Source organism: Brachyistius frenatus, unplaced genomic scaffold (assembly GCF_029030835.1).
Source record: "Brachyistius frenatus isolate BFR_SWC_R1_liver_20210118 unplaced genomic scaffold, ASM2903083v1 Contig_333, whole genome shotgun sequence".
NCBI classification, from domain to species: Eukaryota; Metazoa; Chordata; class Actinopteri; family Embiotocidae; genus Brachyistius; species Brachyistius frenatus.
Window position 1 is genome coordinate 254456 of NW_027210932.1, and position 20545 is coordinate 275000.

Consider the following 20545-nt stretch of genomic DNA (forward strand, 5'->3'; position numbering starts at 1 on the left):
AAAGACAGAAGGTTTCTGTTTACCAGATGAATGCATCAGTCAGATCAGTGTTTCAGTTTCATCTTCTATCATCACATCATATGAAGGTTTATGTAAAGGTGTGTTGTTTTCACCTGCATCCTTCTGAACTACAATATACTGAATAATGACAACATTAAACATTTCATCACCGCCTACATATACGTCTGTAGAATACAGAGTTGTCCTGAATAATAGAATCAAATGGGAGGAAGTGAGTTGTGATTTAAAGATGGAGGCTCACATTGTTTGGTGAAAAAAATGTATTCATTCAGATCAAATATCAACTGTTTCTCATAATTAAACCAGATTGAGAACTTATTGTTAAATTGGTCAATAATAATAATAATAATAATAAAAACGTTATTTCTATACTACCTTTCATACAAGAAATGCAGTTCGAAGTGTTTTACAGCGAGAAAGTGTTTCACATATAGAGGAACATTTAGAAATACAGGTTTTAAACATCAGCTGGTGCAGCTGTTTCGTTTCAAACCAACCTTTTATAGTGTGTGTGTGTGTGTGTGTGTGTGTGTGTGTGTGTGTGTGTGTGTGTGTGTGTGTGTGTGTGTGTGTGTGTGTGTGTGTGTGTGTGTGTGTGTGTGTGTGCGTGCGTGCGTGCATTATTGCCACTGTGTCCCTTGTATTGGATTATAATAATGCAGCTCCTGAATTATGTTATCGGCCATATATATTCTTCACTTTTAATAGATTTATTTTTTAAAAATGGGTTGAAGATATTTATTTCTGAAACGAACGTCCTTCAGTGACTCAATGAAAACGATCTCTGAGTGTTTGAGTGACTTCTTCTACTGACCTGTGACCTCTGACCTGACCGAGTCTGCCTCTTCTCCCCCAACAGGAGGAACATCCGGTCAGCGGGGAGATACAGCTCTCATCCAACGACCTGCGACTGGTGCTGCAGCTGGAACGGAACCAGTAAGTGTTGGACCTCCTCTGTGTTGGACCTCCTCTGTGTTGGACCTCTTCTGTGTTGGACCTCCTTTCTGTTGGACCTCCTGAGTCAGGCTTCTGATCTCAGCTCTGTCCTGCTGCTAAAACATCGCTAACTGTTTTAACATTGTGAAGACTGAGTGGGTCGGAGAACATACAGTGTGTGTTAATAGCTATTATTAGAAAACATGAAGGACACACGGCTCTGCTCAGACCACAGATAATCTTCCATTACATGCTTTATTCTGTGATCACAGTCACGTCATGTATGTGAACGTGGAAGTAGCAGCAAACGTCACTGTGATCAGCCGGCCTGCCGGCATCGACCTGTAGCATGTGAGGCGTTTAGGGAACACTGGTAAATTGTAGCGTCCACCTGTGGTCTGCATGTGTGGGGGACACATGTTGGTACAGAAAATAACATGTGTCACTGCTTCTGCAAACTGCATGAAAATGAAAGATTTTTAATATAATGTCATTTTCTTTTTGTTAAAATGAATGTTATGAAATAGATTTTTTTTTTTTTTTAAAAGAACGTGTCAGAGTGAAGGCATCGATATCAAGCATTTTTGAATGATACTTCAACTCGTTAGGATAATGATAAAGACATTAAACTGGATATGTAGGACAGACATGAGGATGTTTGTCCTCATGTCCTTGTTTCAGACCCACAGACTGGATATGAAAATGGTTCTGATCCAGAAGTGTCTTCAGCTGCAATACCAACGAGTGCCACTAGAGGTCGGCTCCAAAAAGCCTCCGGCTCCATAGACTCCCATTCAACTTCTCTCATCAAATCCAAAGTGAATAAAATGTGTCCATCAGTTATCTCGGTGTTGTTAGCTAAAGTCACTCCTTCTTCTTAGTTTTCTGGAGGTCCATCTGAAAATAATCCCTCATTCATTAGAAAAGAAGATTCAAGAAGACCTGTTTTTGGGGGCGTGTCTGTTTGATTGACAGGCCTGTGGTGCAGTCAGGTTACAGCTATCGGTGGGCGGGACGTAGTATCGTCAGGTTTCCGATCAGATCGGTCAGATCCACCGCTGGCTCCTCCCCCAGCTCGTCCAAATATGGTCACTTCCTGCTCCAAACCGCTCCGAACTAACAAGATGGTGACGGACAGAATCTGAACTGGAGGATTCATAACGTTCACAAACCAACGATGACATCACTGATGGTTGATGACATCACTGATGGATGATGACATCACTGATGGTTGATGGTTGGTGTGGACAGATATTAAGGATTAAAAGTGAAGATATCTCAGCAGTGTTGGGTGGTTTGTTGTGTGATTTAAGGTGCTTCAGGAAGTGGAAGATTGAGGCACATTTCAGTGCTTGGAGTCAAAGTCAGTGAGCATGTAAAGGATTTCTGGACCAACGAGTCGGGTCAGAGGAGGAAAATGGAAGAACCGACACAGAAAACTAGAAACTCTATAGACTAGGGTGACACGCATGACCCGGCCAGGCGGTGATGGATGAGAGAGCTGAGTGGTTCTGGTACCAGTCCCAGTGTGTAATAACAGAGCGGTCGTGAGTCTGTGTGTATTTTAAAGCTGATGTTTCCCAGAGGTTTGTTCTGGATCTGAATGTAGGTCAGAGACTCGCTCTGATGGAGGAGGAGTTACTGGGAACGGTTTGTTTTATCTGCCGGGCCTCTTCCACTGGGCCGGGCCTGGAACCGGGCCATTAAACAGCAGCATGTCTGCAGGCTGAGATCATTACTTTACACTGTTGGAAGAAGAAAGGACAAAAAGGAAAACTGTCTTTTTATCACAACAAAGTGTTTCATGTGTCTCGTTAAATGATAACAGGATCTGATGCTTAAATTAAACATTTTATCAGGAGAAGAAAGACATTTGGTTTCTATGGGGAAAAAATGGTCTTGTTATCAGGACGAAGTGTCTCATCATCTGAAGGAGCATATGTCATTTTAAAGATAAATTATATCAAAGTGTGTTGTTATGAAAAGAAAATGTGTTGCGTCATAATGTAAAAGTATTTCATTATATTAACAAACCGATCTGGTTGCAATAATGAAAGAATCTTCTGACTGAAAGTAAAAGTTTCTTGTTTTAATGATGGAAGAGTTCAGATATTTAATCAAAGAATCACCTGTTTACCACAGTTCTTATCATCATAAATAGACAAACAAATCTTTTTATTTCACCAGACCATATCTTCTTATTTTAACCTGCTTGAATTGAAGTGTCGTGTTAAATGAAGTGACTGAAGAGTCGACACAACCGACAAAGAAACAGATTTTCTTTCAGACTTTACAAGGTCAGTAAAACTCATCTGAGTTACAGATGAGGTCCTTGAAGTTCTGACTAAAGAAAAGATGTCTGAACATTGTCTACTTCATGTGAACTCTGATGAAGTTCTCCAGCTGCCGTCTCTGAGGTCCTCAATCAGCAGCAGTTCTGATAACAGCTTTTTCAGAGAGTTTCATGTCTTCACATTTTCTTCATCAGCTGACAGAGCTCAGTGATTTTCAACACAATCAGTATATTATCGCAAATACAGGAGCCTGATTATACTGTAAGACCACCCCTCTTCTGCCTCCATCTGACTTTTAGAAGACCTTTCGAGGACAAATTCTGAAACAGAAAACATGAAAACTGCCTTCTGGGGGAGAAAAAAAGAAAATTAAAAAAATAATCTGTGTGGAAATGAAGCTGGAAAACTTTCAATTTATGTCAATTCATGTTACAGGTAATACAGTGTGTGTGTGTGTGTGCTGAGTGAGGATAAGGAATAACACGTACATTATTAAAGACGTGCCAGCGTATATTAAATATTAATGGCATCACAACTATTTGTCCGTATCATTGAATTCGTTTCCAGAGGCTGCTGGTCATCATTAGCCTCGGAGGGGTAATACTGTGTGTGTGTGTGTGTGTGTGTGTGTGTGTGTGTGTGTGTGTGTGTGTGTGTGTGTGTGTGTGTGTGTGTGTGTGTGTGTGTGTGTGTGTGTGTGTGTGTGTGTGTGTGTGTGTGTGTGTGTGTGTGTGTGTGTGTTATTCTTAAAGAGCACATTGAATTTTAATTGCAGATGTCCTGTAAGGTTCCTTGATGAAGTCTGATCTCTCTGTATTCAGAAAATTCACATCTTTGTAATGAGTTCAAATCAGCTCTTTTTGCTTCGTTACGTGAAACCATCGAATTCACTCTGAAGCAGTTTGGAAGAATTTTGGGAGTTAAAACTCGACTCCTATGAAGAGTAAATTTGGATGTTCTGTTGGATGTGTGTTGGATGTTCTGTTGGATGTTCTGTTAGGATGTCTGTTGGATGTTCTGTTGGATGTCTGTTGGATGTTCTGCTGGATGTCTGTTGGATGTTCTTTTGGATGTCTGTTGGATGTCTGTTGGATGTTCTGTTGGATGTCTGTTGGATGGTCTGTTGGATGTTCTGTTGGATGTCTGTTGGATGGTCTGTTGGATGTTCTGTTGGATGTCTGTTGGATGTCCTGTTGGATGTCTGTTGGATGTTCTGTTGGATGTCTGTTGGATGTCTGTTGGATGTTCTGTTGGATGTTCTTTTGGATGTCTGTTGGATGTCTATTGGATGTTCTGTTGGATGTCTGTTGGATGTTCTGTTGGATGTTCTGTTGGATGTCTGTTGGATGTCTGTTGGATGTTCTGTTGGATGTTCTGTTGGATGTCTGTTGGATGTTCTGTTGGATGTCTGTTGGATGTTCTGTTGGATGTCTGTTGGATGTTCTGTTGGATGTCTGTTGGATGTTCTGTTGGATGTCTGTTGGATGTTCTGTTGGATGTTCTGTTGGATGTCTGTTGGATGTTCTGTTGGATGTCTGTTGGATGTCTGTTGGATGTTCTGTTGGATGTCTGTTGGATGTTCTGTTGGATGTCTGTTGGATGTTCTGTTGGATGTTCTGTTGGATGTCTGTTGGATGTCCTGTTGGTTGGATGTTCTGTTGGATGTCTGTTGGATGTTCTGTTGGATGATTCTGTTGGATGTCTGTTGGATGATGTTCTGTTGGATGTCTGTTGGATGATGTCTGTTGGATGGATGTCTGTTGGATGATGTCTGTTGGATGTCTGTTGGATGTTCTGTTGGATGTCTGTTGGATGTTCTTTTGGATGTCTGTTGGATGTCTGTTGGATGTCTGTTGGATGTTCTGTTGGATGTCTGTTGGATGTTCTGTTGGATGTCTGTTGGATGTTCTGTTGGATGTCTGTTGGATGTTCTGTTGGATGTCTGTTGGATGTCTGTTGGATGTTCTGTTGGATGTCTGTTGGATGTCTGTTGGATGTTCTGTTGGATGTTCTGTTGGATGTTCTGTTGGATGTTCTGTTGGATGTCTGTTGGATGTTCTGTTGGATGTCTGTTGGATGTTCTGTTGGATGTCTGTTGGATGTTCTGTTGGATGTTCTGTTGGATGTCTGTTGGATGTTCTGTTGGATGTTCTGTTGGATGTCTGTTGGATGTTCTGTTGGATGTTCTGTTGGATGTTCTGTTGGATGTCTGTTGGATGTTCTGATTGTTCATGAGGACCAGACTCCTCGATGTCTGTTGGATGTTCTGTTGGATGTTCTGTTGGATGTTCTGTTGGATGTCTGTTGGATGTTCTGATTGTTCATGAGGACCAGACTCCTCGGCGAGTCTCACCTGACAGAGAAGTTTAGATGGAGTTTTCCTCGCCCCTCCTCTTCATCGATTCTTCCTCAGGAACTGGTCTCCACTTTAATAGAGATTCAGATCAATAATGAGTTTTGTTCTGTTAATCTGCTCTAATCCAGCTCACACAGTGACTGGCAGCTCCTGGGCCAGACACACCCGCCTCCACGGCAGAGAGTCAGAGAGGCTCCCAGGAAACAGTGAAAGTTAGTCCTGGAGGGCAGAGAGGAGGAGGAGGAAGAGGAGAAGATGAAGAGGAGGAGGAGGAGGAGGAAGAAGAAGAGAGGATGAAGAGGAGGATCTCGAGGCTGAACTTTCTACTTCAGTTCACTCATTATTCAGTTTATCTTACTTTTATTGCTGTTCTATCAGAGACTGATATTCCAATTTATTCCATAGATTATTTTTAATATTTTCTCCATCATCTGTACTCTTTGTTCTAACTTTTGTAGTTTCATCTCATCGTCTCAGTGCTTCCATGGTTCTGTGTTTTCCAGATGTCTCCTAGAGGACTGGGGAGGACACATGATCACATTAACTGCAGCTCTGCCATGGATTTATTTTCCAGAGGCCAGAAACATAGCTGAGCTCCACCTCAGTCTGATAACATGTGCTGATGTCATCAATCTTCGTGTCTTTGAGTCTCAGCACATTCTTCACTTTTCTTTCCGCCTCGTCTCACGTTGAGACATTTTCCTCCTCGTCAGAACTCTGCAACACGTTTAGCGGTCGGTCTGAACTGATGGCGGTGACGGTGGCGATGCTGTCGTCCGTGATCATGTGACTGAAGGCGGAACCAGTTGTTCCGGGTTCTCAGTAAGCAGGAGAGGAGCTCCGAGCATCTAGCACAGGGGTGTCAAACTCACTTTAGTTCAGGGGCCACATCCGGCCCACTTTCATCTCAAGTGGGCCCGACCAGTAGAATCACAGCATAATAACGCAGACATAACGACAACATTTCTCTATGTTTAAATCGTTGAAGGTTTTTGGATGATAAACCCTATTTTAAAGGTCTTTCTACAATAAACTAGAAACATAAAGAGCAAAAACTCAGACATCAGCCGACTGTTTATCTGCCTGGGATCTCCTCTGCAGATTTAACGGGTCACAAAGCGAGCAGCAGCTTCTTCCTCCGGAGCAGACGTCGCATTTACGCTGTTTCTGAAGCAATTACTGGATCGATTAAAAAAAAAAAAAAATTACAAAACGTTTGTACTCATAAACCTCCATATTCTCATAGAAATGCAATGTATGTCTTTCTGTAATTTTCACACTTGGCAAAGTCATCCGGCGGGCCGAGCTGGACCCCCTGGCGGGCCGGATTCGGCCCGCGGGCCGTATGTTTGACACCCCTGGTCTAGCGGTTCTCCTCCTGGGTCAGATGTTGTTATCGTTTCAGCTGGCCAATAAAAACTCTCAAAGACACGAAGGAGTGAAACGATCTCTGTAGAACTGCTCAACGATAGTTCGCTGGAAGAAATGAAGTCTGTAACAGAAGTCGTCTCATTAGTTGTTGGGTAAATAAACTGTTTCCATTTCAGGCAGTTGAAATCATTTCTGTAGGCAGAAGAAGTGGGAAACTGTTTTTAACCTTCAACATAGAGGAAGTTCTCCGACTTCCACATCTGCTGCCTGAAATCTCCTTCGACTACATTTTAGTAAATATCTGACCAGTGAAGCTCATTTCTACCTGTTTGTTTGTTTGTTTGTTTATTTGTTTATTCTGGGGCTGCACCAGAGCACATTTGCCTGCCTCACAGTTAAACGAGGCGTTATTTACCTGCAGCTTCTGTGTGAAACAGCTGTCACCTTCTCCTGGATCATGTGACTAGTGGAAGAAACAGCTGACACTGATCGTGTTTCATCAAACATCGAGCGAATTATGAGCCGTTCCACATCACCAACCCCCGAAGACACGTTTGTTTAAAGAGCAGACGGCACACATCGAGTACATCGGAGTACATCGGGTACATCGGGTACATCGGAGTACATCGGGTACATCGGGTACATCGGAGTACATCGGTACATCGGGTACATCGGGTACATCGGAGTACATCGGAGTACATCGGGTACATCGGGGTACATCGATACATCGGAGTACATCGGGTACATCGGGTACATCGGAGTACATCGGGTACATCGAGTACATCGGGTACATCGGAGTACATCGGGTACATCGGGTACATCGGAGTACATCGGTACATCGGGTACATCGGAGTACATCGGAGTACATCGGAGTACATCGGGTACATCGGGTACATCGGGTACATCGGGTACATCGGAGTACATCGGGTACATCGGGTACATCGGAGTACATCGGGTACATCGGAGTACATCGGGTACATCGGGTACATCGGAGTACATCGGTACATCGGAGTACATCGGGTACATCGGAGTACATCGGTACATCGGGTACATCGAGTACATCGGAGTACATCGGAGTACATCGGTACATCGGGTACATCGGAGTACATCGGTACATCGGGTACATCGGGTACATCGGAGTACATCGGAGTACATCGGGTACATCAGGTACATCGGAGTACATCGGAGTACATCGGAGTACATCGGGTACATCGGAGTACATCGGTACATCGGAGTACATCGGGTACATCGGGTACATCGGAGTACATCGGGTACATCGAGTACATCGGGTACATCGGAGTACATCGGGTACATCGGGTACATCGGAGTACATCGGTACATCGGGTACATCGGAGTACATCGGAGTACATCGGAGTACATCGGAGTACATCGGTACATCGGGTACATCGGGTACATCGGAGTACATCGGAGTACATCGGGTACATCGGAGTACATCGGAGTACATCGGGTACATCGGGTACATCGGAGTACATCGGGTACATCGGAGTACATCGGGTACATCGGGTACATCGGAGTACATCGGTACATCGGAGTACATCGGGTACATCGGAGTACATCGGTACATCGGGTACATCGGGTACATCGGAGTACATCGGGTACATCGGAGTACATCGGGTACATCGGAGTACATCGGGTACATCGGGTACATCGGAGTACATCGGGTACGTCGGGTACATCGGGTACATCGAGTACATCGGGTACATCGGAGTACATCGAGTACATCGGGTACATCGGGTACATCGGGTACATCGGGTACATCGAGTACATCGGGTACATCGGAGTACATCGGGTACATCGGGTACATCGAGTACGTCGGTACATCGGGTACATCGGAGTACATCGGGTACATCGGGTACATCGGGTACGTCGGTACAAGCAGCACGACTCTGCAAACATTAATATCTCTAAAAAATATCATTTCCAGGAGTGACTGGAAACATGAATGATCTTTGGCATCTTTCTCTTCCTTCTGCTGACAGAATATTCTGCTCCCAGTTAACTGACTTCATGTTCGACCAGTGAGGATGAATTCATGTCATGAAGAACAGACAAAGTGAAACTGTTCCAGAAGTGAAAACCAAAACTAACTTCAGGATTCAAATATGGACGTTTCTTTATTGAAGTTGTAGAAGTTTTACAGACGGCAGAGATTACAACCAGAAACAAGAGAGCGGTGATGATGGAAGTACCTGTGGAGTTTCACAGTATTATAACCTGAATACTCTCCTCCACAGCAGCATAAACAAATCTGACAAGTATTTGTTTATTGAACAGCGTGTGAAGCTGAACGCTGCGTCAGCGCTGGCTGAACGACGCTCGTAGCGTCTGATGGCTCCACCTAATGAGCTCAGAAGTTAGTTTTGGGTTATAAAGAAAAAAACATTCTGAAAATATGGATACCTCTAAACCCTTTCGACAAACCATTGGCATGCCCCCCCCCTCCAACAGTCCCTGAGGCCCAAACAAAGGACACAGCAGGAGAAGACAAACTGTCCTCTCACACAACTGTAATCTGCAGCTTCAAAGAAGCTCCAGAAAATCCTGTCAGCCGTCATCTCGACTTAAAGTGCCGTGAAGCCGGAAAGTACACGATCACTGCTCAGATGCACGAAGAAGGAAAATGAAGAGGAGGAGAAGGAAGAGAGGAGGGGGAGGAGAAGGAGCAGGAGAAAGAGGAGGAGAATGAGGAGGATAAGGAGATAGAGCAGGAGGAAAAGGAGGAGAAGGAGCAGGAGGAAAAGGAGCAGGAGAAAAAGGAGGAGGAGGAGCAGGAGGAAAAGGAGGAGGAGCAGGAGGAAAAGGAGGAGGAGAAGGAGGAGGAGAAGGAGGAGGAGAAGAAGGAGCAGCAGGAGGAGGAGCAGGAGGAGGAGGAGGTGGACGAAGCCTCCGACGGGCCTCCGCTGCTCAAACAGGGATCTTGTTTTCTGTAACGGAGGATAAATGATCAGAAACATGATGTGAACTGATGATGTGCGACTTTGACCGCATTTCATTCTTTCTCATAATTTTGTGGCCTTCCAGAAGAAACGAGGCTCGTTGATGCTGCTGATTTCTCTCACATTTTTCTGTTTTTGCCTGTTCAACTTTCAAACTCTTGTGACTTCATTCATGAACACTTAAAAACCTGATTCAGTTCATATTAAGTGTTGACTGGTTGCTCGGTAACATGGACCAGGTGGTTCTGTAGAATAAGAGTTTGAGGTTGACGTCATCCTGCTGAGATCATTCGTTTCTGTTTCAGAGAAATGAGGCGTTTTAACTTCCTGCTGCAGTTACGAAAAACAGCAGAAACTCAACGACAGCCTGCAGCTCTCAACGCTCACTTCCTGTTTGTTTGCAGCATGACTTCATATATTCATCAGTTCCTTTTTAAGACTTCTCGTCTGATTCCTCTTTCTGGTCGTAAAGAGAAATTAGTAGTAATAAGTTATTACTAACTGATGCAATTTGATTTAATGCAAATAAAGTAAAAAGGTCAGAAGAAATGAAGCCACAACACTTAATTACAATTTCAGAGGATTTAATAGGCAACCGGCCACAAAGGATTCACACGAAGGTTTAATTTATAGTCTTGAAAAACGGTCCCTTCTTCTTCATTTCTGTTGGAGCTGCATTTTATTTCCTCCTCAGGAACCTCTGAGAGTTGTTGGGTTGAACGTGACACATTTGGAAACATGCAGGACCGTCAGCAGCCAAAAACAAACCAGCTTCATCCGACTGAATGTGAAGGAGCTGAACACAGCGGACACACTTCATTTAAAGTCCAGACCGGCATGATAATCGATGCTCCCTGCAGGCTGAGATCTCTGCTGTCAGGCATGCATGTTCAACTGATCTTCATGTACATTTGTGAGTCGACCAGATATCACCATGGATACGATCAAAGACACATCCTCCCCCTCCTCCTGCATGCTTTAATCCAATTTCCCTTTCAGTGTGCAGCCACACAGATTAGAAGTTCCGTGTCGATGGTTTGTGGCCTCGGGAGGTCAAAGTTGGCACACATTCCCTCCTGGGGTTAAAGGTTAAAGGTTAAAGCTAAGCTACAGTGCTGTCCGTCAGCCTGCAGAGAGGACTGAGCAGCTCCACCTGCGACTCTGCCTGTGTTTAATATCTAGCATGTGATAGTTCCATTCAGCTCGCTCACTACAATAATGAAGAGCTTTCCTCCAATGGAGCCATTCACTGACTCCAGTGTTCCCTCGTCACCCATCAGTCCCGGCAGCCCGGCGGCGGCCCGTTCAACCAGACAGCGGAACATTCTCATTCTCTCAGCCGTCTCCATGTGATGAGTTTCTTTAGACAGCCGCTCATGAAGTCAGCTGATAACAGAGGCCTGTTTCCATCAGACAAAGGTGAAGTCTGTGTGCTGTTGACATTTGGGTTTGTGGTTCTGAGAACTCGCCGAGTAAACAGCTGCAGGCAAACACTTCTATTAGAGCAAGAAAACAGCAACCTCCAGATAAATAACCTCAGGATTACTTTTACTGTTTTGGCCATTATTACTGTTTGTTATGATGCAGCTTCATCTATGAGATGCGCCGGATCAGAACCAATCAGCAACCAGCAGCGATGTTTGTGAACATTATGAAGCCAGTGATGTCATCAACCATCAGTGATGTCATCAACTATCAGTGATGTCATCGTTGGTTTGTGAACGTTATGAATCCTCCAGTTCAGATTCTGTCCGTCACCATCTTGTTAGTTTGGACTATAGTGACACTATATTATAATAGTGACCATATTTGGACGAGCTGGGGGAGGAGCCAGAGGTGGATCTGACCGATCTGATTGGAAACCTGAGGATACTACGTCCCGCCCACCGATAGCTGTAACCTGACTGCACCACAGGCCTGTCAATCAAACAGACACGCCCCCAAAACCAGGTCTTCTTGAATCTTCTTTTCTAATGAATGAGGGATTATTTTCAGATGGACCTCCAGAAAACTAATAAGAAGGAGTCTAAACATGTTTCACCCTTTTTAAAAATCACATTTGAATGTACAATAATAGAGTAGATTTTGTGTACCCTAAAGGCTCCTTTAGTTGATGTCTATGTGGGTTTTTCCAACCGTTTCTCCTGCAGCTTGTTTAACTGAGATATAGAAGCTCTGCTAAGAAAGCCACAGAAGTAAACCGTGTACAGGGACACACAAACGTCTGTGTCCAGCTGTTTATCTTCTCGGCCAGCTCATTAGAGAAAATGATGTCGGCTCACCAAAGCCAGGCGGCCCGTCTCCTTTTCTTGTGCCACGAAAGGAGCCCATTACTTTTGTTGTTGGAAGTAGCGCAGCGGTTTGACTCCAGCTTCATTGTGCGGCTTTGCAATCGATGCTCTGAGGCAGAGACAAAAGCTGGGTGTGTTTGTGTAATTATTTAGTAGCAGGACTGCTGTCGCGTTGACTCACATCCACTGGCACTTTTTAATGAGCGTGCCTGCTGGATGCTGGATGCTGGCGCTCAGTGCAGCATGTGGCTCAGTGAGATGTGCACACGTCCTCTCTGATGGAGGACTCAAATGCAGAAAAAGGAAACCGGAGAAAAACTCATAAGAAAAATCCTCCTTTCTGAAAACTAGTCACTTAAACAATATCTTGATTTTTCATCTGGAGTTCTCTGACACATTACAGCCGTTATCGGTGAGGCAGCACTCACATGTCCACGTGTTCAATAAGTCCTTTGTTTGTATTCAACATTTGAACATTTGCTTCTGCAGTACGTTATTAAGATTTGATTTTTATCATTTAATTAGAGATGAGAGGCAGTAGCACTCTGAGGCAGAACCTCCTGCAGGAGCAGCTCTCAGAAGCAGAACCTTCTGCAGGAGCAGCTCCAGGTCCTGTTCAGCTGTCTGATCTCAGATGGTCCAGGACATCCAGGAAGTCTGACAGAGACACGGTCCCCCACAAATATAGATTATAATAAAGTATCATTGTGACTTAACAAACTGGTTAAGAAGGCCGGCTCCATCATTGGCTACAAACTGGATAGTCTGGAAAAGGAGGTGGAGAGGAGGCCGCTGAGGAAACTATTATCCATATTGGATAATCCTGTCCACCCTCTCCACCTGCTGCAGGGACAGAGGAGGACGTTCTCCAAAAGACTCCTCCAGCTGCTGTCACAAGGACAGATACAGGAGATCATTCCTGATACAGGGGTGCAGTGGTTAGCACTGTCACCTCACAGCAAAAAGGTTCTGGGTTCCAATCCGGTCCTGGGCCTTTCTGTGCGGAGTTTGCATGTTCTCCCTGTGCTTGCGTGGGTTCTCTCCGGGTTCTCCGGCTTCCTCCCATCATCCAAAAACATGCACTTCAGGTCAGGTTACCTGGCGCCGCGGTCGTGGCAGCCTGCTGCAGCATCTCCCCCCTGAGAGCCCCCCTGCTGTAGTGAAGAAATTTCCCCTCGGGGATTAATAAAGTGTATAAAATAAATAAAAAAATCATTCCTGATACAGGAGATCATTCCTGATACAGGAGATCATTTCAGATACAGGAGATCATTCCAGATACAGGAGATCATTCCTGATACAGGAGATCATTCCAGATACAGGAGATCATTCCTGATACAGGAGATCATTCCAGATACAGAAGATCATTCCAGATACAGGAGATCATTCCTGATACAGGAGATCATTCCAGATACAGGAGATCATTCCAGATACAGGAGATCATTCCTGATACAGGAGATCATTCCAGATACAGGAGATCATTCCAGATACAGGAGATCATTCCAGATACAGGAGATCATTCCAGATACAGGAGATCATTCCTGATACAGGAGATCATTCCAGATACAGGAGATCATTCCTGATACAGGAGATCATTCCTGATACAGGAGATCATTCCAGATACAGGAGATCATTCCAGATACAGGAGATCATTCCTGATACAGGAGATCATTCCTGATACAGGAGATCATTCCTGATACAGGAGATCATTCCTGCCCACTGCAATCAGACTGTTCAATAACTCACCTTTGGTCAAATCCATCACACAACAATAACTCCCTTGCACTGCTGTCTTGTATGTTGTTTTGTTCTAATCCATTGCACTGTTGTTTAGGTTTAGGTTAGTTTTATTTAGTTTAGTTTATTTAATATTATTTTATTTTATTGTATCGAATGTGCATTTTTTTAAAAATTATATTCACTTTTTAGCCCTATACATGTTGCTGTGGCATAAAAATGTCCCTCTGTGGGATTAATAAAGTATCTATCTATCTATCTATCTATCTATCTATCTATCTATCTATCTATCTATCTATCTATCTATCTAATTTAAGTTCCTTAATATTATATATTTTTGCACGAACCTCTGCGTGCTGAGTGCTGAACCACTTCAGCTCTCAGATGTGCGTCAGTGTGCAGATTGTGTTCTTACTGAAGAACAAATAAGACAATCAGAATCTTCGTAAACTCTGTTTTATGAAGAAACTTCTTGGTGAGTGAAGCTCAAACAAACTAATTATGTCCCCAAACAACAAAACCTCCAGAACCTGAAGGACTTCTTCGTTAGCGATTGAGCTCTTTGTATCTTTAAGTTCGAAGGTCATTTCTCAGATACAGTCGCTGATCTCTGAAACCTGCAGCGAGCTGGTGAGCTCTGAGTTTCTGCAGAGAGGATCATCACACTTTGCCAAGTTTTAATTAAGCCATAAGAGATATTTTGAAAGTCGGTGACCTGCTATGAAAAGCAATCAGCCGTTTCCTTTCCGCTGCCTTTGATGAACATTCAGTGTAAATACTGTCCTTGAATTCACGCACAACCGTCGGTGCAGCAGCTTCGATCGAATTAACTTTCGATGACCGCCAACCAAAGACAGTCTTTTTATGTAGCACGGTAAATTGTCTGCAGTAAAAAGGTGGTAAGAAAGTTGGATTATGTTCCATTACGAACCCCCTCCATGAATAATACAATAGGGCCCCCGGGACCAGATGGAGATTGGGCTCATCTTTTCCATGTCTGTCCTCCATTTGCTCATTTGTGCTGCCTGGTCCGTATTTCTCGCATACGGAGGTGGAGTCAAGCCAGACGTCCTGGTGGCCCCACGGATCCATACGTCTCTAACATCGAGCCTTCGTCCAGGGACGTCTTGGCATTTGTCGACCGCCTCCGTCGTCCCCAGACGTGACAAATGTCACCTTTTCTCCTGAAGGCTAAAATGGAGCCAATGCTTTTTATTGTTGTCAGGTGACCTTTGAGGAGCCATCAAACAATAATCTCATTTCTTTATCTCCGGCAGTGCGACATCTTTTCTCTACAGCGGAAACAGAAAGGGGGGAGGGGGAGATTTGTATGAGATAAGTGACTAAATCAAATCTGATATAATCACGATGAGGCGTTTGGATATTTTCCGCTCAACTCCGTTATCCTGCTGATGCAGCATTTAATTTAAAGGAGATTATGCTTTTTGCAATCAAGCTCAGAAATATCAGGATCATTATCCAGTAGATGTCAGAAAGCAACTGAAGAAGCTATGAATATCATTGAGAATATCAATGTCTGAGTTTGCACTTTTTATAAAGATGAGATTCAGAAGTCATGTGTAGCATGAGATTCAACCCAGACTGTCGTTACTCGGCGCTGGAACAGAAACGGTGAAGGAGCTTCTTGTTTTCTGTCCGAGGCTCATCGAGACAGACAGATTGAAAGTGCTTCAACCAGCAGCCCCGAAACATGCTGCAGTTACGCAATATTACACCAGAGGGTGTAATTTAATAATGACGTTACAGTACTATCGAGTGTAATATTGTTATTATATAACTAAATAAAATATGTAATCTAAATGTGTTCATATTGTGGCGCAATTCGCTCTCAAAATGTAAAACTTTTTGTAAAATCCCGTTTCCATGGCAACGCACGGGATATGACTAAGAACTGTAAAACAATCAGTCACGTCAGTAGATTCTTATGTAACGTATGTAATGTTTACTACTACAGGAAGTAGTCGGACCCTTCGCAACCACCTAACAACAGAGAGGATTTCTAGTTCAAACTGAATAAATACAGGACATGGAAACACTGAACTTCTCAGCTAGCTCAGTCTGGTTGGAACAAAGATATCTGATGAACAAAGATCTGATGAACAAAGATATCTGATGAACAAAGATGTCTGATGAACAAAGGGGCAGCACGGTGGTGCAGTGGTTAGCACTGTCACCTCACAGCAAAAAAGGTTCCGGGTTCCAATCCGGTCCTGGGCCTTTCTGTGTGAGTTTGCATGTTCTCCCTGTGCTTGCGTGGGTTCTCTCCGGGTTCTCCGGCTTCCTCCCATCATCCAAAAACATGCACCTCAGGTCAGGTTACCTGGCGCAGCGCTAGTGGCAGCCTGCTGCAGCAGCTCCCCCCTGAGAGCCCCCCCTGAGAGCCCCCCTGCTGTAGTGAAGACATTTCCCCTCGGGGGTTAATAAAGTGTATAAATTTTTTTTTTAAAAAAAATTAAAAAAAAAAAGATATCCATGGACTCCTGTATTTTTAACATTTTAGCTCCGTCTTGTGTTAAAACCAAATGTTTCAATCAGATGTCTGGGGCGGAGCTACTTGTAGGTGTGTCTATTTCACGTTTTGCCGTAGTGGACCAGCGTGTCTATTTCACGTTTTGCTGTGATACCGGGGTAAAATATCCTCCAGTTACTGATGAAGAAGAGATCAGCTGTCTGACTGCACAAAGAGAAGAAACATACCTGAATGTGTCATTTTCCCATGTAAGGCTGTAATTAAATTATACTTAGATGGTGCATTTTAATTTTAGTTTATATTATTTTAGATATTTTTCTGAACATGAGTAATATGCTAAATATATTTGATGATGGTGGGAAGAAGTGAGATAAGAACATTTCCAAAAATGCCCTCCGTATGATTTTTACCCGACTCACCGTGCAGCACTCAAACCTTTCATCTACCGCTCTGCCTCGACTATTACAATTAAGTTCAACAATCAGCACAGGAAACAGCCTTTGTTATTGCTAGGCAACTGCGCAGTCAGCTGTCACTCATGCTGGTCTAGTTTATAAAATTAGCTAATAACATCAGCAAATGTGATTAGCTGGCCAGGCAGTGCACTCGTCGCTTGATGCTGTTACGTGACATCATCTGTCAGTGAAACAGATATTACAACTGGACCTTTGTTTTTCTCCATCTGGTTGCCGTGGATATCAAGTTTCTATAGTGAAGAATCAGTTTGTAAAATGTTTCCTATAAATGTGTTCTAAAGTTAAATGTTAATATTTACCTTTTTCTCGTGTTCTTTTTTCTAGTAAGCTTCTGGCTCCAGACTTCACGGAGACCTACTACTCCGAGCTCGGCCAGCCGGTGACAGTGACCCGCCACAACTACACTGTAAGTAGAAGCAGAACACCAACAGGTGGTTCATCATAGCACCACTTTCTTCCTCGTGTATATATTCTCATATTTCTCCCCCTAAACTATATCGTAATGGAATTTAAAAAGATTATCTAGAAGGTTGTAGACTTCATCATTTAGGATTCACATTTGGAATAATCCACTTATGACGTTTCATACAAACGTGATCTTACCACTGAATAATATATCATTTGTACAAACAATGTCATCTGAGCATTTGAGTGCCAACACTCAAATAAAGTAAAAATTTCACTTTTCATTTCTGTGCATAATGTTTCACAAAGAAAGTCACACAGAAATTCTAAGAGTACATTTTTAATTTCGTGTTTGAGATTTAATAATTACTTCCAAAGTAAAAACTTCACTGACAAAACAAATTATTGTACGTTGTAATTAAAAAAAAAAGTTAAATTAAGTCCTGTGGAATTGGCCATTATTATTAAATCTTTTTAAATAGTTTTAATTTTAATGTTCAAATTTAAATGCAAATATCTAATTTGCAATTTCATTTTGTCGACTGATTCAAAAGTGAAAATTAAAAGATAATTTTAATATTTCGGTTTATGCTGAAGTAAATTTATTTCAGATTTTTTTTATGCATGTCAATGGCCTCATTAGTGGCTTTCATTTAGAAAGTAATTAAGCATCATATTCAAAAATTCTAAATTGTTGAGTCATTCAGCACTTTGATTTCTGAACGCCGTTCTCGGTTGAATGTACACTTTGAATCAGGAAAGTAGTTTCAATGAGGAACGAAGAAACAAACACAGATTTGTTTCCAGTTCAAAAGTCATCATCCTAAACTGTTCAACCGAACCGGCTTCAAACTGTTGACCTGCAGAATGTTTGATGCTTCAACTGGTCGGAGGTTGGGATGCTGTTGGGAAGATGTTGGGAAGCTGTTGGGATGCTGTTGGGAAGATGTTGGGATGCTGTTGGGAAGATGTTGGGAAGATGTTGGGAAGATATTGGGATGCTGTTGGGATGCTGTTGGGATGCTGTTGGGAAGATGTTGGGAAGATGTTGGGAAGCTGTTGGGAAGCTCTTGGGAAGATGTTGGGAAGCTGTTGGGATGCTGTTGGGAAGATGTTGGGAAGATGTTGGGAAGCTGTTGGGAAGCTCTTGGGAAGATGTTGGGAAGCTGTTGGGAAGATGTTGGGATGCTGTTGGGAAGATGTTGGGAAGATGTTGGGAAGATATTGGGATGCTGTTGGGATGCTGTTGGGAAGATGTTGGGAAGATGTTGGGAAGCTGTTGGGAAGCTCTTGGGAAGATGTTGGGAAGCTGTTGGGATGCTGTTGGGAAGATGTTGGGATGCTGTTGGGAAGATGTTGGGAAGCTGTTGGGAAGATGTTGGGATGCTGTTGGGAAGATGTTGGGATGCTGTTGGGAAGATGTTGGGATGCTGTTGGGAAGATGTTGGGAAGATGTTGGGATGCTGTTGGGAAGCTGTTGGGAAGCTGTTGGGAAGCTCTTGGGATGCTGTTGGGATTCTACCTCTGCAGCTCTCTGCACAGTTGAGGGCAGGTTATTCTTCACTTCATCACACATGACTTCATCCTGCACATGAAACTGGAGTAAATCACTGGGAGAGTTCTCATTGGCAGCTGATCGGTGCATCGGCTCTAACAGAGCTCTCACCAGCGCTGCTGCTGCTCAAATGAAAGAGCTCATTTCACGCTCTGATGAGCCGACAGACTTCTGAATAGTCAAAAATCAACATGCAGCCACAAATTAAAGCCGGCGGTGGTGAATCCTCTTTCAACATCACTGGTCCGCCACTCGGCCCGGAGGCACAGCTGCTTTTGAAATCATGAAAGGTGGGATACCTTTGTACTTGAAAGGTGGAGTTGAAAGTGTTAATTTACTTTAATGTCTCTTTTTTTCTTCCCTTATGTAGAAGTCAGAAAACTGTAATGAGCAGAATGACGCAGGTGTTCTGGTTTTAATTTAATAGTCTTCAAAAAAAATAACTTAATCTCTTGTTTCCTGGCTTTGACCTTTATTTCTCACAGGAAAGTTCAAAATTCTGATTATACAACCAGTAGCTCCGCCCCCGAGATCTGATTGATCAAATGAACATTTGGAACAAATCATCATGACATCACATCCTGCTCATCACTAGAAACATCACTCCACCTCCTCAATGGTAATATAGAATTAGAATAGAATTTAATATAATATGTAATATAATGTAGTTTCTACTTGTTCTAGTTCTATTAAATGACCCATTTGGTGAAGTCGGGTCTCTTTTAGTCCTGTTTGGTCGCTCTGAGCACCCGTACCGTAACACCACGGATAGTCACGCACTTAACATCCTAGAGGAGGCTAGCTGGACCGGTTTGGGAGTCCCAAAAGGAGTCCATGGATATCTCTGTTCATCAAATATCTTTGTTCATCAGGTATCTTTGTTCATCAGATATCTTTGTTCATCAGATATCTTTGTTCATCAGATATCTTTGTTCACCAGATATCTTTGTTCATCAGGTATCTTTGTTCATCAGGTATCTTTGTTCATCAGGTATCTTTGTTCATCAGATATCTTTGTTCATCAGATATCTTTGTTCATCAGATATCTTTGTTCATCAGGTATCTTTGTTCATCAGATATCTTTGTTCACCAGATATCTTTGTTCCAACCAGACTGAGCTAGCTGCCGGCTCCTCCTGCCACTCAATAACAGCAGCTGTTGTGACAGCAGTTTAAACCAACACGGCTGTCTGTGATGCTCCAACAGCTGCCGGCTTCGTCTGACAGCCAATCAGAGCTCAGCGCCGCGACTCCTCCGACTCATTCTCAACCATAGTGGAGTGTGGAGGACGAAACGAAGGGAGTTCATCTGAATGTAACTTTCCAAACATGACGTTTCACAGTGAGAATGAAAGGAAGGTGAAGTGTGGCGGTCGATGGTTTCTGACCTCCTGATTGGTCAGCAGGTGGTCCAGCTGTTCCTCTTGTCTTTTGTTATGTGTGTTTTGAGCTCATCTGAGTTGTAATGTGTCACATTAATGGAAATAAAGTTGTTTTAAAAAGCAGAATATTGAAGAAATCAGGCATCACATCCACTATCCTTCTCAGAGAAGCTCAGCCGTGTTTATTTCTGTTGACATGTTGATGTTGTTTATCAGACTGCTTCCTATTCAAACTCTCTGATACAACAACAAACAACAAACAAACAAAACAATA

At 43.2% G+C, this 20545-nt stretch overlaps 1 protein-coding gene across 1 annotated transcript in view; it reads left to right on the forward strand.

Moving 5' to 3' along the window:
- adam19a (ADAM metallopeptidase domain 19a) overlaps positions 1 to 20545 on the forward strand; it is a gene marked incomplete at its 3' end in the record, with an annotated part of 96577 nt that overhangs the window by 43275 nt on the left and 32757 nt on the right. Inside the window, exons 3-4 of the mRNA XM_069723533.1 lie at positions 881 to 957; positions 17255 to 17336. Of these exons, the coding sequence (XP_069579634.1) occupies positions 881 to 957; positions 17255 to 17336 (159 nt within the window). The remainder of the gene's footprint in view (positions 1 to 880; positions 958 to 17254; positions 17337 to 20545) is intronic.